Genomic DNA, 25685 nt, shown 5'->3' with positions numbered 1-25685 from the left:
TGAGGGTTATCATTTAGTTACAATTTTAGGTTAAACTTAAGAACTAATCAATATTAAATTAATTTTTGTTTTTACTTCTACCAGCAGTTCAAGGTGTACTAAAGATAAAAAAAATCAATCATCCAAAGTTCAAAGTCTTAGTACATAATTGGTGAGGAGCTTGCACTTTGGTTTACAAAATCTTTAGATTCTTAGCTTTCAACTGCGTTTTCAAAGAGCCCAGCAATGGATCTCTTCATCATCCTGGTGATTTGTCTTTCTTGTCTGATTCTTCTTTCTCTGTGGAACCGAAGCTATGCCAAAGGGAAGCTTCCACCTGGCCCAACTCCTCTCCCCATTATTGGAAATATTCTACAGTTAAATAATAAGAACATCAGCAAATCCATAAGCATGGTAAGTATGACTAATTTTCCTTTAGTTTTCTGCAGTGAGTAAGTCAGATATCCCCATAACTAAGCAATATATGTCCCCAGATACCAAGTTTTAAAGAGATGCCTTTATAGAGATGTGTCCATTAGACACCCAGATATGCCTTTATAATGTAGACATATAGAAGAACATGCAATTGGTACATCCAAAGGAAATGAAGAAATCAGCAAGTTTGAGGCAAATAAGTGTTTACTCCAAACGGATGTTTCAACTGGAAAGCAATTATAGACTGTGTCACCTAAGAGAAATGTTGGAGATAAATGCTTGGTGCCACAAAGTGAAACTAGCACTCAGGAAAAAGTTTTCTCAGCAAGGCAATTTACTTCTTCAGAAGGGTGCTGCCTGCATCAATCACGATCACAAGAGTATACTGAACAAAGGAGAGAAGGAGGTTTTATCTCTACCACGTAGTCTCTACCTCTGTATCACTCACCCCATGGACTATGGTCAGACCACACAATCTAAGCTGACCTGATTAGCTATTTGTGAATATTTTCTTAAATAAGGAAGGGAAGGGAGATGGGAATTACAGTGGTGGGCCATGAAGTTTCAAAGAGTGGAATGGGTGCAGAGTGGGTAACTAAGTAAACAGAGGTGAGTTATTGATTAGAGCTGACGGGAAAGTAACTACGGGCAAGGAGGCATGGAGAACAAGAAAGTTGAGTTTGAGAACAAAGAACAAGGAAGTTAACAGGCTAAACCTTTGAAGAGAAATTCATTTTATGCAAGGAATATGGGGGCTTCCATTTATATAGGAACTCATTTCAATTATGTAAATTGTCAGATTTCTTCATTGGTAGATTAAACAATACATCATCAGTCATTAGTACAAGAGTTCATTTGCATATTTGAATCAGATATAACTTATATACAAAGTTTTCTTGTATTGTATATTGTTGATAGCCCAGTTGTTTGTGAAGAAAATGTTTTTCACAATTCCTTATTGACATCAAAGTTTATCAGCAGTTCAACATGGCAGTAGTTGCTCAAGATGTGTCATTCCTGTCACCAGTGGAACATTGCCAAGATCATTGATCCATGTTATGATTGTTGACATTGCCAGGAGCAGAAATTCTTTGTTGATATTGTAATCCAGGTTGCTTTAACTCTTCTTTGGTAAATGCTAGTGAAAATGGAACGGCTTTTAGTTTTTTAAATAAGCACTAATTTACAGTGTCACAGCACCACATTTTCATAAAGCATATATGAATTGAAATCAAGGGAATTACTAAGGGTTCAGATCTTTCATATTTCATACTGTAGTTCTCAATAAATGAGTAACTTCTCTACTCCAAGTTGTTTATATAGCAGTTGCTCTCTAAAGCCTGAAGAATGATGTGGAATCTGTCTTTCTCTTAAGAAAGCCAGTTACTGGAATACTGCTTCTAGAAGCTCATTCTTCCTATGCCTTGGCTTTGAATTGAAAGAGATTGTGTCAGCACCCCAGCTCATCTATTGATTATTTAAATTCACAGATTTAAGCAGGATTAAAACCTCTCTTCGCTTTAATTTCCATTTCTTGAAGATGTAAATAAGAAAGATTTTGCACAGGTTACTTAAGTACACCACATTTTCTATAAGTAATTAAATACCTCCTTGCATGGTGCATGTGAGTTTCAATGGCAAAAGAAAATTTAAAGTGACCCCATCATTAAGGAACTTACAGTTTAGAGGATAGGAATACATTTATGAAACAACAATGCAAGTAAAGATATGATTACAAACTGTGTAACAGGGACATGGTAGAAAGAGACCATGTAATTTCAAGGGACTAACCAGTTAGAGGAGAATTCAGCAAAGGGTTCTCTGAGTAATTGAAGTTGGAGCTGATAATCGTAAGAATGATTAGGAATTAAACATATCAGATATCAACAAAACCCAATTTCACATGTTTTCAATCTGGGGGAGAATTGCTTCTGTTGATGAAAAGAGTCAAACTGCAAAATACTTGAAGAGATTTATTCTGAGCAAATGTGAGTGACTATGACCCACGACACAGCTGTCAGGAGACGCCGAGAATATGTGCCCATGGTGGTCAGGGCACAGTTTGGTTTTATACATTTATACGTTTGAGTATGTACACATGAGACTCCTGTCAATACATTTAAGATATACATTGGTTTGGCCCAGAAAGGTGGGACAACTCGAAGCAGTGGGAGAGGGGCTGCTTCCATGATATCCAGAGTTTAAAATTTTGTGATTGACGATTGGTTGAAAGAGTTATTGTTAATAGAAAGGAATGTCTGGTTTATGATAAGAGTTGTGGGGACCAAGGTTTTATCATGCAGATGAAGCTTCCAGGCAGCAGTCTTCAGAGAGAATAGATGGTAATTGTTTCTTATCAGAGTTAAGGTCTGTGTTAATGTTAAATGTTGGTCAGCTTTTGTTGAATTCCAAAACGGAAGAGGGCATAATGAGGCATGTTCAATGCCCCCTTCCCATGATGGCATGAATCAGTTTTTCAGGTTAAATTTGGAGGGACCTGGCCTAGAGGAGGAAGTCTGTTTAAATTGCTGGTGGTAAGGGAGTGGGGCCAGCTGGCGGTGAGAGGGGTGCTTTGAATTTTATTTTTGGTTTACACTTCTCTCCCTAAGACCCTGAAAAGAGGACAAAAGTGTTTGTAGTTCAGAGACTAAGTAAGAATATGGTACAAGCTGAGAGTAGAGAGGGAAGCAGGGGAGAAGACATGCAGGCCTTGCATGGATGTAAAAAACACTTGTTTTTATCATAAGATCAATATGGGCCGAGCCTGGTGGCTCACACCTGTAATCCCAGCACTTTGGGAAGTGGAGGCAGGAGGATCACCTGAGGTCGGGAGTTCGAGACCAGCCTGACCAACATGGAGAAACCCCATCTCCACTAACAGTACAAAATTAGCAGGGTATGGTGGCACATGCCTGTAATCCCAGCTACTTGGGAGACTGAGGCAGGAGAATCGCTTGAACTCGGGGGGTGGAGGTTGCAGTGAGCAGAGATCCTGCCATTGCAGTCCAGCCTGGGCAAAAGAGTGAAACTCCATCTCAAAAAACATGGAAAGAAAAAAAGAGCAATGTGATACCATTAACATGCTTAAAGGACAGTCAGGTTAACATCTTCCTTGTGAAAAGGTCACTATAGTTTGTAGTATGAATTTTTAGGTCAGCAAAAGGAGTTCTACAATAGAAAATTTGAAATATTGTAAGTCCTATATCATTCAGGATACCACATTAGCTGATATTACAGAAGATGATACTGAAAGAAGATAGGAGATTATTTCTATCTCACATAAGAAAGTCTAGGTGCTTGCTGTCAGCTTGCCTCTCCTCCATGATGTCATTAAGAGAACCAGTTTTGTTTTTTTTTAAAATCTTTGTAGTTCTAGTATCTTCTGCCTCTAGACTATTTTTCTCATCTACATAGTCATAGTAGGGGCATCTCCATGCTATTATTTCAACCCATGGGCAGAGGCAGAAATGAAGGGGAAGCAATTGTCTGTTATGCACAAATGTCGAATTTTATCACAACACTGTGCTTACATGAGTTCATGGAAACTGAGTCACATGGCTGCATGTAGCTTTGAGTGAAGCTGGGAAATATGTATGACCACACTCCTATGTTATCATGCATTATAAAAATATGGCAGTGTCTTGTGCTAAAAAAAAATGATCAAGAATGAGCAATGAGGGACAATTATTAGACTACACATGAAGCAAAGTAGATGGACTTCCCTTAACCCAAAGAAGAAACACAGAATTTACTGTAATTGTAAGAAGATGGGAGAAAGTTGGTATAATTATTAGTTTGGCATAAAAATTTAATAAAATAATAGGAACAAAATGTATAATATAGCCCCTGTGATATAGTAGGGGCTGAACAAGAAATAAATATTGAAGCTGATACTAACACTAATAGAATTATTACTAATAAAGTGATGATAATTGCTATTCAAATACTTTTTTCATATCAAATAATTGATTCTAAAGTATTAAATTTTATATAATAGGTGGATAAGTATTAAAACATCTTTCTCGCAATATTAAAAATATTTCCCTAAGCTATCTACATTTTATTTTTGAAATTTACACTTTATTTGCATCTGCTATTCTTTTTGCAGCTAGCAAAATATTATGGCCCTGTGTTCACTGTTTATTTTGGCATGAAGCCCACCGTGGTGTTACATGGATACAAAGCAATTAAGGAAGCACTGATTGATCAGGGAGAAGTATTTTCTGGCCGAGGGAGTTTTCCAGTGATAGAAAAAATTACACAAGGATTCGGTATGCTTCCCTTTAGGGTATGTGTGTGGGTTTGTAAGTTGTAAAAACTTGAAAAATTTGAAGAAATTGAGAAATCATAAGTGTTTAGAAAAATTTATGAAACACACTTTTCATATTTTCTACCTGAGGCTAAGAATAATTTTTCTATAAAGGATCATTTAAATAATCTATATTTAAAACCTGTGAAAGTGACACACTGTCCCTGTTAAACATTAAATTCAATGATAACAAGCCATCTAGCTACTAATTTTTTATGAATTTGTTACAAAGAGAAGTTCATCATAAATTATGGTCAGTTAAAAAAATAGAAAAGCAATAGAGAGATGAGAGAGAGGAGGGATATTACTGAGTTATCTTATTCACCAAATATTTTGCTGCCGGGTCTTAGTCATGGATACCCAGAGATTATTTTAGGAAACTTGAATGGTGTGCATGGAACCACATCAGTTTGGAATATTTCTATCCTCCCCTTGAAATAGGATTCTAAAAAAGCACGAGCACTATTAGAATACAACAGAAGACAAAGCATAAAGTAAACATATGTTCTGAAAAGATCATGGAGAAACATGATCAGAGTATGAGTATGTATCAGAATTGATATTAGAAAAAGCTTTTTTGATTAAGTGCTGGAAATTTCTTTTATTTGTTTTTGGAGCTAGCCTTAAACTGTCAAGTCTTCTGGTGGATCACAGGGTTCTGGCAAACGGAGATATGGCCTAAATGGGGTCCTGACCTCTTCTGCACTGTTCTCTAAGAGGCTCCCTGGAAACGTTTCCTATGAGCTTATTTTTTCCCCTTGATCTGGTCTTGACTCTGGCAGCCTAATATTGAACTTCTTTGATGTTTCCTTCCATATTTCATGGGAGAGATTTAACAAATAGAGGGGAAATGTTGAAATGAGACTAGCTGTCTGTTTAATGACTGTACCCCTTATCTGAGAAATGATTACCAGGAGATATTTTCCAATGAAAAAGTGCTGTCTCACATTCTCCTGATAATTCCCTCCTCTTGTTATTTCTCTTAAAATTAACTTACAATTTGAAAAGCCAGCCCTGAAAATTTAAGCTATGACCAGGACTCACCATGTTTATTGCTGCAGGATCATGAGCAAGCATTTTGCCTTTATGATTTTTAGCATCCCGTAAAACAGGACAAAGCCTTCAGTTTACAGAATTATTCTGAGGTTTAGTGCAGCTGGTGGATTAAGAATAGTTTAGCAATATGCAAAATTAAGAATCCTGACAGTTAAATAGTAGTTTAGGTTCAAAGAGGAGGCAGGTGTGATGAAGAGTTCAATGGGAATCCCTGAAGCTGACACCATTATATTTACATCCCTGCTGAAATGTCAATATCATCTCCTGAGATGAGAACTGTCAGCTCGTATTCATGACAATGAAGAATATTTTCTCTCTCTGTTTTTTCTTTTGTGTTGATAGGAGTTATTTTTAGCAATGGAGAAAGATGGAAGCAAATCCGGCGTTTCTCTCTCATGGTTTTGAGGAATATGGGGATGGGGAAGAAAACAATTGAAGACCGAATTCAAGAGGAGGCCTTGTGTCTGGTGGAAGCATTAAAAAAAACCAATGGTGTTTGTTTCTTCATATAACTAACACTAATAGTTTGGGTAGAACAAATGGTATTGTAAATAGACTACAGAATATGATGATGGCTGAAGTATCATAGTTTACTTTTTGCTCACATAACAGAATTAGGAGGTGAAGTGTTTGGAATAACAGTCTTTTTAGGTACCAGGTTAATTGGGCTTTGATATCTTCAGCAAATGTCTTTGAATATCATCAATGGTTCATATCTCTGTGTGATACAGGAAGGAGAAAAGAGCAAGTTAAAAAGCAAATACTTTAGACCAGGCATAGAAGTGGCACACATAACTTCTCTCATGTGTGCCACTTAGTAACAAGGCCACACCTAACTGCCAGAGAAGCTGGAAACTGTGGTTTACTCTGTGCACAGGAAGAAAAGAACATGGATTTTGGCAATCAGCTATGAGTCTTGGCCACATACACTTAAAAAATTAGGTAACTTTTCTAGGAAAGTGTTTAAGAACAATACAGGGGTTGCCAATTACCCCCAAAGTGTGGGGCTGCCATTCACCTCTCATAATGGAGTGTGGATATGAAGAGATGGTACTGCAGCAGCACAGATCTCTGCGGTGCGTAGATGTGTGTGTGCACCTGCAGGGCTGGGAGAGCAGGTGGAAGAGAAAGGGCTAGGCAGGGCAAGCAAGGGGTAAGATCATAAGATATATGTGGTTTTATAATGTCGTGTATTGAATGAATATTTTTATGTGTTTAACTAAATGTTTTTCAAGAACATTATTAGCTGGATAGTACAGTAGTCCATTATTTTGGACACACCAGAGTTTATTTAACTAATCCTCTGTTTTGGCCAGATAGGTTGATTCTAGTTTTTCCTGCTCTTAATATACAAGAATGAAACCCATACTAATTATTGTAAATCTCTGACTACTTTCTTTGAATAAAATTTGGAAATAGAATTAGTCAAGCAATGAATATTGAATTTTGGCACATATTATCTGTGAAATTATTTGTATCCTTAATTTGTATTGAAGCAGAACTTGTTATTAACTCGTTCAACTTTTCCCATGGCGAATATGGCCTTCTCTGAACTCCCTGACCTTTAGTCGTCCAAAATCTGCTTAATTCCACTTCCTTGTAGGGACCTCACACTCTTGGGGAAGCCCATTTAATCACTAATAACACTAACAGTTGGAAGTTATTTCCACAGGTTGAGCAGAGCTAATTTACATAGTAACTTCTAATTTTTGATCTGAGCTTGCATTGTCCTTCTAGAGTTATGGTGTTGTGGTTGTCACCACACAGAGGCAGGAGGGACCTACCTATCATCCAAAATCTGGTTTAGATGATTACAATAAAGATTCGACACAAACACCAATAGGATATGAGAGGTTTATTACTCACATAATATTGCTTTCAATGAAGAGCAGGCTGACACCCAACCAGGTCCAAAATGACACTGAAAGAGCAGCAGGAGGATAGTGGCATGAGGTTTTCATGGCAATTAGGGTTTAGGGCTGGGTTGAAGTTTCCTGTGTGCAGGTCAGGGCTTGTGTGGCTTAAACTGCCTATTTGTGTTAATGGAAGGAACTGTTACATATTTTTTTTAAAGCATTTCCAGATGTGGGTACAAGGGGAAGAGTTCAGGGTGAGTCTTATAAAACTTCTAGCAATCAAACATCCAAAAATGGAGCCATGCTCTTTATTGCATATACGAAGTCTATTTCTACCCACAATGTAGTTTTTCAAATATGTAACTATAATTCCAATTTCTCTCATTATTTTTATCTTTTACAAAAAAAGACAACCAAATTTTTCAACTCTGTTTTCCATGTTGTGTTTCAAGTTTCTTCAGTATTTTGATTTTCTTTTTAAGTTGTTTAGTTTTCTGTTGGCATCATGAGGATGTATCAACAGTGATAATTAAATTCCATACATTAAAAAATATTTTAAATGGCCTCTTTTTATTTTGTATTCCTTCTTGTGAATTAGAACATTTTGGAAAATGATATAAATAGGAGACTTCTTGGGGCAAAATTATCAAATAAAATGGACTGGATTAGACAGTTTTATTTGGATAAATACAGCAAATTTTATTTTAAGCATTTGAAGTTTATTGTAATGGTGGCATGTCCAGGTAGGTTTTATTTCTAGAAGATCTTAGAAGTCAATCATTTCCAATTATTTTAAGCAGTCAATTTTAGATTTATATGAAAATTGTGTTTTAACTTCTGACTGGCATTGTTTGTAGCATCTCCCTGTGATCCCACTTTTCTTCTGGGTTGTGTTCCCTGCAATGTCATCAGCTCCATCATTTTCCAGAATCGTTTTGATTACAGGGATCAGAAATTTCTAACCTTGATGAAGTATTTTAATGAAAACTTTGAAACTGTGAGCAGCCCCTGGATACAGGTAAGGCCAAGGTTCTTTTTAGAATGTGTAATAGTTTTCTAGCTCATCTATAGCTCATGCCTACCCCATCTCTCTGCCCTATTTAAAAATGTCCAAAGCAATGCTTATCAAACTATCGTTTGCAACACATTAGTGAGTTATCAAATCAATCTAATGTGATACAATAAAATTGAAAACATGAAGTAAGGTAGAATAGAAAAAAAATACATAATCTCAGAGTGCTACATTTATAGTAAGATTTGTTTAGATGAAACTTTTTTTGTTTGTTTTTAGATCGTCAGATATAGAGGGTAGTGATTTAAGATGTATTTCTTATTAAAGTACACTGTCAGAAAATGTCAGTAACCTATGTTTTACAATCACTAACAACTAAAATTCTATACTGATCATAAGTTCCTGATGTGACATACCTTCAAAGGACCCTAGAGAAAAAATAGTCTAATGTCTCTTATTTACTGGAATGGGAAACTGACCCAGAGCTATTAGGCATATTTTTCAAAATAGCCTAGCTAAGAAAATGAACATCAAAATCTAGAATCTAGAATTCCTGATTCCTGATTCTGTATCTAGTTTGATTTAAGCTACAAGCCTGAATATATTATGTGGACGTGTTCCAAAGGTATTAGGTCATTGGGGTGTTGTCTAAATTAAAGCATGTTCTGTAAGCTCTAGGACCAGCAAAAACATGAGTCAGGAAAATATGCACATTCTTTGGGGTGGAATATTTAAATTATATATATATATATGTATATGTGTATGTTTGTGTTTTTTTATATATATATGTATACGCTAAGTGATTTGGGCAGTTTCTTAATCTTTCAGATGTACTATTTCCTCATTACAACAAACGAGTATGAGTCTTCAAAATTTTTAGACTATCCCCTGGTAAAACATATATTGTGTATACTGGTGCAAACACAGGGTATTAGCTCTGAGATCACTAGTTTGGTGTCTTCGAATTGTTGATTAACCTTATGAACTTCAATTTGCTCATCTGAAGAGAGGTGACAACAGGGGTAATTTCTTGACTTCCTTCAGAGAGTTATGGTTAGGAAATCAACGTGATTGGCCTTGAAGTTGCTTTGTAACCTGTGCATACTGTCTCTGCCTACTTTTTCAGTGCTCTCTCCTTCAGATTCAGAATGCAATCCTGTGCAGGAAGCATGTCTATTCATCTTTATCTACTTAGCATATAACCAGTGTCTGATAAATGATAAGGACCAGTGTTTGGTGAATGAATTAATGATGGATTCTTCCTCCTTTCAGCTCTACAATGCTTTCCCCTTTTTACGGGTTCTCCCAGGAAGTCATAATGTGATATTTAAAAATTTTGTTCTCCAAAGAAGTTTTATTTTGGAGAAAGTAAAAGAACATCAGGAATCTCTGGACATCAATAACCCTCGAGACTTTATTGACTATTTTCTGATTCGAATGGAAAAGGTAGAATGTAATTCTGATTTGCTACTTTATCTTTATGGGTGTCGTGACTCATTGATATGCTTTGATTTTCCCGGTGAAACTGAGATATGAAAACAAATGCTATATCCTAAAGTGTATTAATTGTTTATGCAACATATTACCTGTGTAAGCCATATTGCATGTGTCTGGATATTTCTAAGTTCTCACCCAAAGAGACTTAGGTTTTATGTTTACCATGTTAAAGCTGATTCCTTATCTGGGGGCTGATCAAAACATGCAAACACACACATGCACACATTCATTCAAGACTGATGATAACATATCATGGTTCCATGAAGAGAAGATGTAACAAATGAGGGAACACAGGAATGGATAGAAACCCAGACAGGCTTACTTTTGGGCAATCTCTAAGATATATTCATTTACAGATGAGGTAGGTTTGAGAAACTCTGACTTAGTTAAACAGGGAGGAGAAAATAGATCCAGGAGATGATGAGTACAGTAATCAAGTTTGTGAAATTTTCAAAGAGGCTCTAATGATTGTAATTGAAGAGCAGTCTTGGGTGTAATGACTGATGGAGTTGTAAATACTGCTGTAGTTTGGGTGTAATTAGTTCAAGAAACTTGAATGAAAAATTAGATATGATGAAATAGACAATAGATGCTAGAGTTGACAGTGATTAGCAGTGATGACTTAATCAAAAGTATGTTTAAAAAATTACGAAGGAACTGACTGGCTCTAGTGGGTCAGAAATTGAAGAATCAGAAAGTACTTGAATATTTGTGAGTCCGATGTTATTTTAAATTTGAAGCAATTCTAACAGTTCACCTAATATTATCTTCACCCATAGCACACTCTAAAGTCTGGCTTAATTGGCCAGGTACTGATGTTGTACTGAATAGTATTGTGTTACTTGAAAAGCTTTTTATTAAGTAATTGTAACATGTCATTGCTAGGAAAAACACAATAAAGAGTCTGAATTTACCATGGACAACTTGGTTGCTACTATATGGGATATGTTTAGTGCAGGAACAGAGACAACAAGCACCACAATGAGATATGGACTGTTGCTCCTGCTGAAGCACCCTGAGATCTCAGGTATGATCACAGATGATGGGCAGGATCAAATTTCAGGTAGAAACGGACAGAAAATACTGATAACCACCCCACAGTTTACCTGCCAACACAAGGTACAACAAAATTTCTCATCATTAGTACATCTACCTACCACTGGGTGGATTCAATTCAAATTAGTTCCTAGTATAAAAGGAGAATAAAATGTTTAAATAATGATAGAGATTTGAAAAGCAGAGGCCATTATTCTCCCTGCGATGGTATAGGATTCTTGATTTGGTTTGGAACAGATGCAGCAGTGCGGCATTGTTATTTTGAACAATGAGCTGTAGACTTCAATAGCAGTGGTTTTGAATTCTGATTCTACTAATAGATGGCTGGCTTGACCTGCAGACACATGATTACTCTCCATATCTGTGATCCCTTATCTGTTCAAGGGGGATAATATGGGAAAGACCACATATTCCCTGAGCATCCTTAGGAAACTATTTACTTCTCTGGACTTGTTTCTTTGTAAAGTACATGAAATTATACCTACCACATAGAAGTTTTTTGAAGAATTATAAAGTAATATAATGAAGAGTGCAGTGTGTCTGTCCTATATTATGAATACCTTCTGAATAAATTTTAACTTGTTAAGTTTTTGTGCTGAATCAATTTAATATCTCATTTCCTGAACTGCACTGTGTACTTCTTAGATTACTGAAACTTAAATATTTAAGATAAAATTGAAATACACAAAATGGTTAAACTACAAGGTCTTCAGTGATTCTTCAGGATCCCAGATCTCTGAGTCTGTCAAGAAAAAGTACACAGAGTAGGGAATCAAAGTTGAGGATTGAACGTCATGGTGCAGTTGTATTTCATACCTGCATACCTGTGTCTAATGCGCTTTCAGTTTGCCCAAGAAACGTAAACTGTGTGTCCTTTTTTTTCTCTTATGGAGGTAGTGACACATAATTTTCCGTCATTGTCCTATCTCCAACTACAATGGGACAATGATGAAGGGATCCTACAAATGGTACTTCAAGTTTTTTTCTTCTCATAAATTCTGACTCCTGCCTTGCCAGCTAAAGTGCGGGAAGAAATTGATCATGTGGTCGGCAAAAACCGAAGTGTCTGCATGCAGGACAGAAGCCGGATGCCCTACACGGATGCTGTGGTGCATGAGATCCAGAGATATATTGACCTCACCCCCACCAGTTTGCCCCATGCAGTGACTCAAGACATTCGGTTTAGAGAATATCTTATTCCAAAGGTGAGAGATATTATGTCTATACCCTTCCTTAGGTGTCTTAGGCAATCAAATATCATAGCAGTAGAACTGTAGATTGCCTAATCTTCTACAGGTATGGCACACTCATAACTCAGGCATTCTACCCTGTAACCATATTCTTCTTTCCCTCTAGTTTTTGATACAAGTTTCTAAATGTGATAGTGCCTAGACTCCCACAGGATCTTCCATGCTTTGATAGCTCCACACCCTGCCTGTCCATTAGCCCAGTGTGCTATCCTGTCCCTTCCTTTCAATTTTATGTTTTATTACTCTTACCAATTAACCTGTATCCTATATCCCACCCCTTCTCTACTGTCCCTATGACTTACTTGTGAAAAGTCCAACATAAAAGTCTCCTTCCTCCCTGCCTGATTATTGGCTACTGACCTGTGCTGGAAAGGACCATGCAGCCCAGCAGGTTGATATTGTTATCATCAATGCCAAATGTGGTGGTTTAATTTTTATCAATGCCAAAAGTATTGTCAATCTTACCCAACAATCCTGCTTTATAATCTAACTCAACTTGCTTCACCATACTCCACAATGACTTTCAACCTTGAACTCTTCTCAACCTTTCATTATCTTACTTTTAATAGGTGACCTGCTCTTCCATCTCACAGAAAAATTAGTCACTGGAAGTGGACTCCTCTAATGCTTTCCATTAGATTTACATACTTGGCTACATTTACAACCTTTGATTCTCTTTCATGTCAGTTGCTGTGACAGATGGGCTTTCTTTTGTTCTACTATAAGCTGTTTTAACTGTGGCATGGATCCCTTCTCTCTTACTTTTTCAATTATCCTCCTTAAGTAATTATTTCTTCTTCCTTCCTCTTCATCTTCTCCCTTCTTCCTGGCTCCTTTTTATCAGCCTGTGAGCATGATCAATTCTCTTTTATTTATGATTGACACTTAATAATTGTTCATATTTTTGGAGAAGAACATCATGTTTAGAAACATGTATGAGTTGTGTAATGATTAAATCAGGGTAATTAGTATCTCGATCACTTTGAACATTTATTATTTATTTGTGATGAGAGTGTTCAAGAACCTCTCTATTAGCATTTAGAAATCCATTTGTATTAGTCTGTTTTCATGCTGCTGATAAAGACATACCTGAGACTGGGCAATTTATAAAAGAAAGAGGTTTATTGGACTTACAATTCCACATTGCTGGAGAGGCCTCACAATCACGGTGGAAGGCAAGGAGGAGCAAGTTACATCTTACATGGATGGCAGCAGGCAAAGAGGAAGCTTGTGCAGAGAATCTCCTTTTTAAAACCATGAGATATGAGACCCACTCACTATCACAAAAACAACATGGGAAAGACCTACCCTCAGGATTCAGTCATCTTCCACCGGGTCCCTCCCATGAAACGTGGGAATTGTGGGAGCTACAAGATGAGATTTTGCTGGGGATACAGAGCCAAACCATATCATTCTGTCCCTGGCCCCTCCCAAATCTCATGTCTTCACATTTCAAAAGCAATCATGCCTTCCCAACTGTGCCACAAAGTCTTAACTCATTTCAGTATTAACTCAAGAGTCCACAATCCAAAGTCTCGTAAGAGATAAGGCAAGTCCCTTTGCCTATGAACTTGTAAAATCAAAAGCAAGTTAGTTACTGCCTAGATACAATGGGGGTACAGGCACTGGGCAAATCCAGCCATTCCAAATGGGAAAATTGGCCAAAACAAAAGGGCTTCAGGCCTCACACTAGTCTGAAATCCAGTAGGGCAGTCAAATCTTAAGGCTCCAAAATGATCTCCTTTGACTCCATGTGTCACATTCCAGTCATGCTGATGCAAAACATAGGTTCCCATAGTCTTGGGCAGCTCTGCCCCTGTAGTTTCTCAGGGTGCAGTCTCCCTCCCAGCTGCCTTCATGGGCTGGTGTTGAGTGTCTGCAGTTTTTCCAGGCACATGGTGCATGCTGTCAGTGTATCTACCATTCTGGAGTCTGAAAGATGGTGGCCCTCTTCTCACAGCTCCACTAGCTGGTGCCCCAGTAGGGACTCTGTATAGTTACTCCCACCCCACATCTCCTTTCTGCACTGCCCTAGTAGAAGTTCTGGCTAAACACCCTTTGGAAGTCTCCAAAGCTTGAGGCTTGCACCCTCTGAAGCCATAGCCAAAGTTCTATGTTGACCCCTTTCAGCCACATGTGGGATGCAGGACATCAAGACCCTAGGCTGCACATAGCACTGAGACCCTGGGCCCAGCCCATGAAACCACTTTTTCCTTCTAGCCCTTCAGGCCTGTGATGGAAGGGCTCCCACAAAGATCTCTGACATGCCCTGGAGACATTTTCCCCATTTTCTTGGTGATTAACATTCTTCTCCTTGTTACTTATGCAAATTTCTGCAGCCAGCTTGAATTTCTCCCCAGAAATGGGATTTTCTTTATTTTCTTTTCTATTGCATTGTCAGCCTGCAAATTTTTGAAACTTTTTCCATTTGCATTTGGAACTGAATGCCTTTAACAGCACCCAAGTCACTTTTTTTTTTGAGATGGACTCTCGCTATGTCACCTAGGCTGGAGTACAATGACATGATCTCATCTCACTGCAACCTCTGCCTCTTGGGTTCAAGCTACTCTCCTGGCTCAGCCTCCCGAGTAGATGGGATTACAGGCATGCACCACCATGCCTGGCTAATTTTAGAAGAGATGGGGTTTCTCCATGTTGGTCAGGCTGATCTTGAACTTCCAACCTCAGGTGATCCACCTCGGCCTCTCAAAGTGGTAGGATTACAGGCGTGAGCCACCACCCTGGGCCTACTTGTATTGCATCTATGTTCTTCAGAGATAATGGCCTGCAGTTTTCTTTTCTTGTTTTGTCTTTGGTATTAGGGGAATCATGACCTCATAAAATGATTATGGAAGGATTTCCCCCTTTACAATTTTTCAGAAGAATTTCAAAAGAATTTTTCTTGGAGTGTTTTTAAATGTTTGGTAGAATTCAGCAGTGAAGCCAAAAATAATAGTCTTTGGCTTTTCTTTGATGGGAGATTTTTATTACTGATTTAATTTGTTATTCAACTATTATCATTTTCAGATTTTTTATTTCTTCATGATTCAATCTGGACATTATATGAGTCCAGAAATTTATCCATTCCTTCTAGATTTTCCAATTTGTAAGCATATATTTCTTCATAATAGTCTCTAATGATCCTTTGCAATTCTGTGGTACAGTTGTAATGGCCTCTTTTTCATATCTCGTTTTACTTATTTTGGTCTTCTCTCTTTCTTCATAGTCTAGCTAAGGGCTTGTCAGTTTTGTATATCATTTCAAGAAAACCTAAACTTTCTTTCATTGACTTCTTCGTATTTTAGTTTCTATATCTATTTCGTATTTTATTGATTTACTCAATAATATTTACAATTTTTGTCCTGCTACTTATTTTGGATTTGGTTTGTTTTTGGTTTTTATAGTTTCTTAAGTTTCAATGTTAGATTGTTAATTGAGATTATTCTCTTTTTTGATGTAACGGTTAATTGTTTTAAACTCCATTGTTAGTACTGATTCTACCGTATTTCATAGATTTTTGGTATGTTGTACTTCCATTATCATTAGTCGCAAGAAATTGTTAAATATTTCCTCTTAATTTTTTCATTACCTCATTGGATCTTTATAAACATGTTAATTAATTTTTAGGTATTTGTATATTTTCTGTTCTTCATGATTGCTAGTTTTATTGTACTATTTTCAGAAAAAAATAGTTGATTTGATTTTAAATTTCAAAATCTGTTAAAACTTGTTTGGTGACTTACCATACGATCTATCCTGGAGAATGTTTCATATGCTGTATAGAAGAATGTGTATTCTGTAGCTGTTGGGTGGACTGTACTGCGCATACCTGCTAAGTCAGGTCAAAAGAACAGTTTAACACCACTGTTTGTTGTTTGATCTGTCTATTGCTGAAAATAGGGTATTACGTTCTCTACTATTATTGTTTTGAAGTCTATTTCTTCCTTTAGGTCTATTAATATTTGCTTCATATATTTAAGTGCTTTGATGTTGAGTTCATGTACATTTATAATTTTTATACCCACTGGATGAAATTCCCCTTTATCGTTATATGATCACCTTCTTTGTCTGTTTATACATGTTTTAATTTAAAGTCATCCCTTGGTATTCATGGGGAATTGATTGCAGGACTCCTTGTAGATATTAAAATGCACATATACTCAAGTCCCATAGTCAGCCCTGCAGAATTCATGCATACAAAATGTTGGCCTTTCCTATCCATGGCTTTTGCATCCCATGAACACTGTATTTTGATCTGGTTTATCTTTTTTCTTTCAGGGCACAACAATCTTAACAGATCTGACTTCTGTCCTGTACGATGACAAGGAATTTCCCAATCCAGAGAAGTTTGACCCTGGCCACTTCCTGGACAAAAGTGGCAACTTTAAAAAGAGTGATTATTTCATGGCTTTTTCAGCAGGCAAGCAAGCTTTTTATGTGCACATCGGGGTCATGTAAGATAAGGAAGGACTCTGCATGGAGGCTGCTCTGGGCTGAACAATTTGCCATTTGCATAAGGTCAGAGGCACCACTCCCAAAGACGGTTATTTCTCATGGGATTGGTGACTGCGTTCATAGATTCTGCTTCCTGGTCCACTATGTAGGTCATTAAAATTTCCTCCTAGAAGTCCAGTTCTAGTAAAACTTTTCTCATTTACCCTGAGAAGCCAGTTCACTCAATAAACTTCACTGAGTACCTTATATATGGCAATGCTATGCTCAGGTCCAGGCATACAAATGTGAGTAAGTATTAGATCTTTTCTCTAAGAGAAGGGAAAACCAATGAACAGGCAATGAAATTCCAAGATCCCAAATGCTATGCTTGAGGTTTCTTTGGGAGTCCAGAGAAAGGGAGGGAGAGAGAGAGAACGAGAGCAAGAGAGAGAGAAAGAGAGAGAGAGAGATTCAGATGATTTATTTGAAAGGGATAGGGGCAGAATAGTTGGAAAGTAAGTGAAATTTTCTTGCAATAAATCACATTTGAGTATCTTCCCTCAATTTTTGATGGTCCTGGAAAGAGACGTGCAGCAATGTCAAAAAAGTTAATAAAAGAGAATTTAATAAAGAGATGGTTTTGAGAGGTGTGGGCCAAACAAGGGGAGTAACAAAATGTGGGGAAGAACTCAGGACTAACATCAGCAAGATGTTACAATCCTAGATCAAAAGATTCAAGAGAAGGAGAGTGTTGCTGGCACCTGAATAATGAGCAGATTCCTCATCAAGAGAAGCGTCTTTAGGTAGAGGGATGTTGCCACTGTTAAACTAGCCTGACAGGGTAGGATGGAGGGAACAAATACTCTGAACTTTTCAACATTTGAGCCTCTGAATGTATCCAGAACCCAGAAAGGTACTACCTCCTGGTTTAATGCAGTTCTTAGAGGTCAGTTTCCTGGGACTAGAAAGGCACAAGAGATAAACACAAAATGGATCTGGAAAGAGGAAGAAGTGGAGAATATTCAGCACACTTCAAAGAAGTAGGAGGAGGATAGGAGGGTAGAAGACGTTTCCAACAGAAATAACTGAAACAGAGACAAAAATAAGAGATTTGTTCCTGTTTCATTATATAAGTAAATAAGTGTAGAGCAAGCCTTGATGTTGTGTTCTCAAGATTATGTGCATTGCTCAGAGATAATCTCAAAAAAGCCGTTGCTATATGACTTCTTATCTCCTTTCGTATTTTGGAGTCCACTATTGCACCATGAGCCTGCTCAACATTTCTATTTGTTTCACATGGCTTGCAGGCCAGCTTTTGTCCTGACAGTGGGTATTACTGTGTGTATTATAAGATCTAAGGGTTTACCTTAAGAGTTTGTACTCCAGTTTGTAAAACAGATGAATAATTTACAGTTCATGTGAAATGTAGTGTATTAGAAGCATTAATGAATATTGTGGAAAACAGATGAGAGCGTGAATTGTATGTCCTGATGTATCAAAGAAGATTGCATAGAATAAATAACATCTGAGCTGAATCTGGAAGAATATGGGGACTATTGGCAGGCAGAGCAGAGTAGGAGGCCATTCCAGATAGAAGAATACCTGCAATCTGAGAAGAATCTTGAAATTGCCAATCTCTTTGGGGAGTGGTGAATCATTAGTAATGGCTGAGGTGAGGGGAACTGGATGGAAGATGTGGAAAGAAATGATGCCCTAAGAATTGCCTGTGGCCACTTGGTGACATTTCTTTTTATACCTGGGAATAATAAGCTCTTGACTATTTTTTTTAGAGCAGATATGTGGCAAGATTGATTATCCTTTAGAATCCAGATAAGGACAAATAAATCTATTTGTCAAGTCCAGGGTCAGAAGTATATGGAGAAGTAGATACAGTGTTGTGTATCATGCCAGTTGGGATAGATGTGTGTGTGTGTGTGTGTGTAAAGATGTCACTGGCAAGGTGCAACACAGCAGTTCCAATGTGCATGGACAGAAAAGATTTTTTTCATATAGTACATTCACAGAAATATGTACTAAAGAATAGAAAAGAAACCAGGTTTGGGTGTAAATAGAAAAAGTTGTAGGTTCATTAGTCATTCATTAATATATTTCTTCATTCCACATTAATTTCAGCCTCCCTGTGTACTAACTCAGCTAAAGAATTAAATGAGTAATGATCTTGTGTGTAATTTTTAGGAAAAAGAATTTGTGCTGGAGAAGGCCTGGCCCGCATGGAGCTGTTTTTAATCCTGACCACCATTTTGCAGAATTTTACCTTGAAACCTCTGGTTGATCCAAAGGATATTGACACCACCCCAGTTCACAAAGGCTTTGGCACTATACCACCCTTCTATGAGCTTTGTTTCATCCCAGTCTGATGAATTGTCTGGCTGCTAGATTGCAGAGCAAGGTCCTTCAGTCTCATGTGAAAAATGCAGATGTTTCCTTGCCTGTGTGTCAACCATTATCTCCTCCTATGTTAATAGGAAGAAGGCCATCTCTGAGCCCTATCTCTTTTGATTGTATGCATCCTTCAAAATCCATTCCAATTTTTTCTGTATGAAAGAAAATTTATTGTTTCATTTCCAATAAAATTATGTTTGTAACACAATCTTAAGATCATATGCTACATTTTATCTGTAGTCATATGAAATGGAAAGCACCCGATAAATGCCATATTTTGCTTTGTTACCTCAAATGAGAAATCAGAAATTATTGCGTGAGATTTTTAAAAAATGTTGAAAGTATTAAAACATGAGCTTTATTAATCTCACACTCCTATCTACCTGTCTAGGCAAATGATCTCTTGACAGATTAGATTGTATACTTTCTTTTTTCCCCCGTGGCTATTAAAATATAATTACATGTATATATATGCATGTGTTGGATATATATGTTGTGTATGTGTTTATTTTAGCATGTATGTGCATGTGTATAAATGCAGTTAGAAAAGAAAAGAAGGTCACTTTAGCCAAAGGGAATGACATGATATAAACTTGAATTAGCCAGTCTGTCCAAGGTTATCTATTCTTTTCTCCCCCAGTGGTTAAATACGCACATACAGGGACACACACAGATGTACAGACATATTAAGGCAAAGAAAAGGGGAACATGTATTTGAATATAAACAAACAGAAATATGTGTGTATGTGTGTTTATGTGTATATGTAGAATATAGCTGATTTGGAGGTGACAGTTGTACAGTAACATATAGATATTTTAAAAAGTAACATAAAGAAATGTAGCTCATAATGTCCTATTTAATGGCTATTCCATATTTTCAGAATTATTTCCAGCTTCAATGATGTTTAGATCATTTTTGAACTGTTGTTTACTACAAGTGCTGCTATCTGCATACATCTTATATTCTTATATTATTTCTTTAAGGTGGTTTTATAGATAAAAATGGCTGCACCATAATGTATATAATCTTTTACTTTTCATAAATACTGGAATATAGTTCACTAAACTTATATATGTGTTTACTTTTCTAACATGAGTATAATAGAAAGAGTATTTCCCCAAATCCGTGTAAATACGGAAGATTGAATTCTTTGATAATTTTAGCAATTTTGGGTTACCTTTCATGGAGTTTTCAAATAGTAAATCCTTTCATCTGCAAATAATGTTTCACTGTAACAACTAAAAGTTTTAAGAAATAGCACCTACTGAAAATCTTTGTCAATATCTCTTTCTGTCTCTGCTGTTTCCTCTCAGTTACCCATCTCTCTCTCACATAGACATGCAAATATGTATTTTTACAGAAACTGATAAAAGTTGTAAAGATTTGTAGAGACAGAATAACAGACAGTTTAGGAAATTCATTTGGCAAGCCTGATATTTTATGCAATTTATCTGTTGAAATGATTGCTGATTTGAAATCAGTAGCTGAAAGGCTGAAATTCTGGCTATAAAATTTCATTTAGAAACTTTAGAATTTGGAAATAATTTCTGGCAAATTCTCAGAGTTAGAGGAAATTAAATGCAGTACAGAACTTTTCAAGTGAGAAAGACCAAGTAAGCACTTTTATTTCAGTTGAAGCCTAAAGGCCATATGAAGGTTTGCAACCAAGGATTAGAATAAACCTGCAGTTGAAAAGGGCTCATTATAAGGCCATAGTCTTGCTTTAAATAATCTACTCCTATACATTTTCTTATTTCTGCAGACATTTTTTGCTAGAGAAACATAATGTTCCGCTCTCATAGAGCCTCAAAGTTAGTCAGAGGCGAGGGCTTAGGGCATTCTCAGATATTTCCTAAGCCTGTGTGGCCTTCTATGTTCCAGAAATGTGTCACCACTCTTCAAAGCCTTCTATAAATATCTTATTTTTCAATTCCTTCTTTTAAGATTTTTAGTTTGCTAGCAGATTTTTAAAGTGCCCAGGTAGGTGTTAAAGGCATTCCCCAACACGCACACAGAGCCTCTTGCAAAGACTGGGAAATTTATTGGTTTCTGATGTCTAAGGAAATCTCTGTCCCATTAATAGTGGGGCATTAAGCTAATTGAACAATGATTTTATTAAGCTGACATAAGAAAGAAGAGAGACTTTACAGAATTATTTCAGAGAAACCACTAAAACACAAAGCAAACTGGAGTGAAAATGCGTCATTTAGGTCTGAGAGTACAAATGTGTATTTGAATGGAGTTGCATTGCTGGTGGTGAAACAGAATGGACAGAGGAAATGATTATCTTCATAGTTCACTGCAGCCTCAAATTTCTGGGCTCAAATGACTCTCCCGCTTCAGCCTCTACCACACTTAAGTAATTTTTAATTTTTTTCAGAGATGGGGTCTCTCTTTGTTGCCCAGGCTATTTTCCAACTCCTGGCCTGACACAATCCTCCCATCTGGCCTCCCAAAGTGCTGAGATTACAGGCAGGAGCAAGCATGCACAGCAACATTTTCGCCTTGCAAAACTGAAAGTCTGTACCCATTAAACACTACCTCCCCATTCCCTCCTCCTCCCAGCCCCTGGAAACCACCATTATACTTTCTGTTTGGTGATTTTTTTTTTTTTTTTTCACTATTCTAGGTACCACATGGAAGAGGAATCATAAAATATTTGTCCTTTTGTGACTGGTTTATTTTACTTAGCATCATATCTTCAAGGATCATCCATCTTCCATGTTGTAGCATGTATCCAACTTTTTCTTTCATTTTTAAGGCTGAATATATTCCGTTGTCTGTAGAAACCACATTTTGTTCATGCATTCATCTGCTGATGGACAAATGGGTTGCTTCCATTTTTTGGCTATTGTGAATAATACTGCAATGAACATGGGTGTGCAAATATCAGTTTGATGCTTTCAGTTTTTTGGTGTATATATGCAGAAATGTAATTGCTGGATCATATGGACATTCTACTTATAATTTTTTGAGAAACCTTGCCACACTGTTTTCCACCATAGGTTCACTACTTTACATTCCCACTGTCAGGGTAGGAGAATTCTGATTTCTCCACGTCCTTACCCATGCTTGTTTTTTTGTGTGTGTGTGTGTGTTTTTTTTAATTTTTAAAATTTCCTATAAAAGAACTTTAGAGAACTTTCTTTAAACACTATTTTATGGTAGGTTTGCTAGAGATAAATTATCTTTGTCTCCCTTCATATAAGAATGTCTTGAATTCCTCTTCATTTGTGAAGAACACTTTCAATAGATACAGAATGCTAGGCTGATAGATTTTTTTTATCCAGCACTTAAAAATGCTCTGCTAATTTTTATTTCTCCGTAGATGCTGATGACAAGTCTGCCCCACTAGGTAAGGTGTAATTTTTCTCTGGCTGCTTTGAAAATTATTTATTTTCCTTTTTGGAAAATTTCCCAGAAGTGTTTGGTGTGGATTTTCAAAAAATTTATCCAGATTGATGTTCACTATGATTCTTGTATCTGTAGGTTTATGTCTTTTTCCAAATTTGGGATATCTTCAGACAAAATTTCTCCTGGTACTTTTTCAGCCCTACATTTTCTTCTCTTCCGGCAGCACTCCATTTACATAATTTTTAGATCATTTATATAGTCCCATAGGTCTGTGAGGTTCTTCTCATTTCTTTTTTCTCTCTGGTCCATTTCTCTCTGTTTTTCATATTAGGTTATTTCTATTGTTCTGTCTTCCAGTTCACTTTGTCTTTGTCTCATTAATGTCAGTTTTCCATTGTTTCATTAATGCCACTGAGCCCATCAACTGTAGTTTTATTTTGGTTATTTATTTCTCTATTCTAGAATTTCTATTTCATTCTTTATATCTTCTATTTATTTGTTGTTATTTTCTGTTTCTTTGCTGAGACTTTATACATTTTTCATTTGTTTCAAATGTGTTCATAATTGCTCACTGAAACATTTTTATGATGACTGCTTTAATAGCTTTGTCAGATAATTCTGACATCTCTTGTCATCTTGGTATTGGTAGCTTTTGATTGTCTTATTTGCAGTTTGAATCTTCCTGGTTCTTCTAAGACATGTAATTTTCAGTTGAATCCTGGATATATTTTTTTATGATGTTATAAAACTCTGGATCTTACTAAAACCTCCTTTCACTGGTTTCCTTTCAGAACCCTATGGCCAAGGAAGAGGTGGCAGTGCTGCCTCAGTACTGGCAGGTGGGGGTAAAACTCTAGTTTGCTCACTCAGCCTACATTCACATCTGAGGTTATTGGGGGCTCCTCATTACTGCTGGGCAGGGGTGGGATATCTAGGTCCACACATGGCCTCCACGGACACAACTGGGGATGTCCTCCGTACTGCTGAGTAGTGGTGAGAGCTTTGACTCTCCACTAGGCTTTCTTCATTACATCTGGGTAGGGATGAAATATGGGCTCCTTATTGGGCCTTTTCTGTCCCCAACTCAGTAGGGTATTTGGGGCACCTCATTATAGTATTTTGAGTGTGGAAGCCTGGACTCCCCACTTGGCCTTTTCAGGCATTTGGCTGGGGAAAGGTGTTACTGTTTCAAAGTATTCTGCCTTGCTGGGCTGCCCCATTCTGGCCATTTGGTCAGAGACAGCAGGCTCCTCTTGAGACTTTTTCCGTCTGTGCCCATTGCCCTTTCCAGGTTGCTGCCCTCAGCTCCAGGTCTGGGATGTCCAAGGCAACAGGAACACCCTGGGAGCTCACCACCATGGTCCTCAGGATGCGGGGTCCCTAGCCAGTGTGCCTTCTGTTGCCCTGTCAGTGTCTTCTCACGTTGTTTTATATATAAAGTTGAGGGTTTTTAGTTGTATTGAGTGAGTAAAACAGGGAAAAATATTTTTATGAAGAGACCATCATCTCCTGTCTGGATGCTTTCCATAATTCAAGTCATCCCCCTTTCTGTTCCAATCTTTGCTTCATAACATACTAATCTTTATTTAGTAAATAGGTAGTTTTACTAAAATATAAAAATTCATTTGCTATGAGAGAAAATGCCCCTATTAAGGTTGTATCAGCTGTGGGAAATTTTTTTTTATGGTTTTCTTGTTTAGCTAGGAGTTATATGCAGAAAATTTGCCTCCACAAGAGATGATGGCTCAAGTTAAAAAAACAGACCCTTTATCCTCACTCTGGTCACTCTATGATTATGAGGAGGTAGACTTTCATCCTGTTTGGTTGTAGTAGCTCATCCCAGAGTTATGGGTTTGCTCTTTTCTGTCCTTCTTGACCTATTTTTTTTTTTTTTTTTTTTTTGAGACAGATTCTCACTTCATCACCCAGGCTGGAGTGCAGTGGCATGATCATAGCTCACTGCACCCTTGACTTCCTGGTCCTTGACCTTCTAACCCTCACCCTGGGTGCTCTTTTGGCTGGAGCAAGCCTGAGAGTCACATAAAGTCTTCAGGTTCAACCTCCAAAATCCCTCTCTGGGAGATGGGCTCAAGAAGGATTTCTTCTTATGTTCTAAGGACTACTGGGATCCTTATTGCCTGGCTATTTCAGCCTCAGAAGGTTTTGGCTAGAATATCCCTGGGGAGGCAGGCTCTCAGGGCCAAAAATAGTGGGAGAAAATATTCAACCTTTAGGAAACTGGTACACATCAGCTCTAAGTGTGACACATCAGCTCTAAGTGAGAAACAAGAATGAGGACACTTTGTGTAATGTATCATTACTCCAAAGGAGTTGTATTTGGTTGAACTCTTGTATTTTCTTATTAAAACTTTTGCAAAGTGTGTTGAGAAGAAAGTGTTACTTCCAGTGTTACACCCTCAACACTTTTTCCTGTGGAGACTCCAGCATGTTCATTATGTTTTCTGAAGCCATGGCACCGTAGTACTCTTTCATTTCTGTTATTGTTGTTTAATAATATAAAATGAGACATTTTTGCTCCATTTTTATTCATATTTTTGTCCTAATTACTTTTTAAATATATTCTGGTGTCATGTCAATATTTATAGTCTAATGTTTAAGACTTAGACTTTGGTTCTTAGGATGTTATTTTTGAATCAGCTGTATCTGGTAGGTAATAGATATTGAAAGTGCCTTGTAAATTGTCCAGTGGCATAAAAGTATTATCATATCTTTATGACATAAAAGAGAAATTGTTTTCTTCTTTTTAGCATGGAAATACTTTACGAAGCCATTTGCTTGGTGACTGTGTGATGGCCTTGTGGTTTGGATTTCATGATTTTTAGTGTTCCCTTGAAGGGTTCCAGATATAACCTATACCAAAGAAGAGGAAAACTTCTCCAGTACTTTCCATGATCTGACCTTGATTTGAAAATAGTTCTAAGTGTAATAGAAAAGATTTATCAAAATAGTGCACTACACTTCCTATAAAGCAAGTTCTAAACACAAGACTCAAAGAAAGAGTCACACATATAACTCAAAGAAA

At 37.1% G+C, this 25685-nt stretch overlaps 1 protein-coding gene across 3 annotated transcripts; it reads left to right on the top strand.

Annotated features, from left to right (window-relative positions):
• Positions 1-204: 204 nt before the first annotated feature.
• LOC135965165 (cytochrome P450 2C3-like) lies at positions 205-19772 on the top strand. 3 transcript variants are annotated; one of them, XM_065521166.2, is made up of 9 exons: positions 205-393; positions 4523-4685; positions 6122-6271; positions 8493-8653; positions 9920-10093; positions 11030-11171; positions 12218-12405; positions 16729-16870; positions 19081-19772. In XM_065521166.2, exons 1-9 carry the CDS (start codon positions 226-228, stop codon positions 19260-19262), a joined length of 1470 nt encoding a protein of 489 aa, XP_065377238.1. In that variant the 5' UTR covers positions 205-225; the 3' UTR covers positions 19263-19772. The 3 variants fall into 3 exon arrangements, with proteins under 3 accessions (XP_065377238.1, XP_073858351.1, XP_073858352.1); XM_074002250.1 differs by having other exon boundaries at positions 4523-4702; XM_074002251.1 differs by lacking the exon at positions 4523-4685.
• Positions 19773-25685: the final 5913 nt, after the last annotated feature.

This window comes from Macaca fascicularis, chromosome 9, assembly GCF_037993035.2.
Source record: "Macaca fascicularis isolate 582-1 chromosome 9, T2T-MFA8v1.1".
NCBI classification, from domain to species: Eukaryota; Metazoa; Chordata; class Mammalia; order Primates; family Cercopithecidae; genus Macaca; species Macaca fascicularis.
Note: the sequence above shows the minus strand (reverse complement) of the source record. Positions and strands in the feature narration are given on the sequence as shown.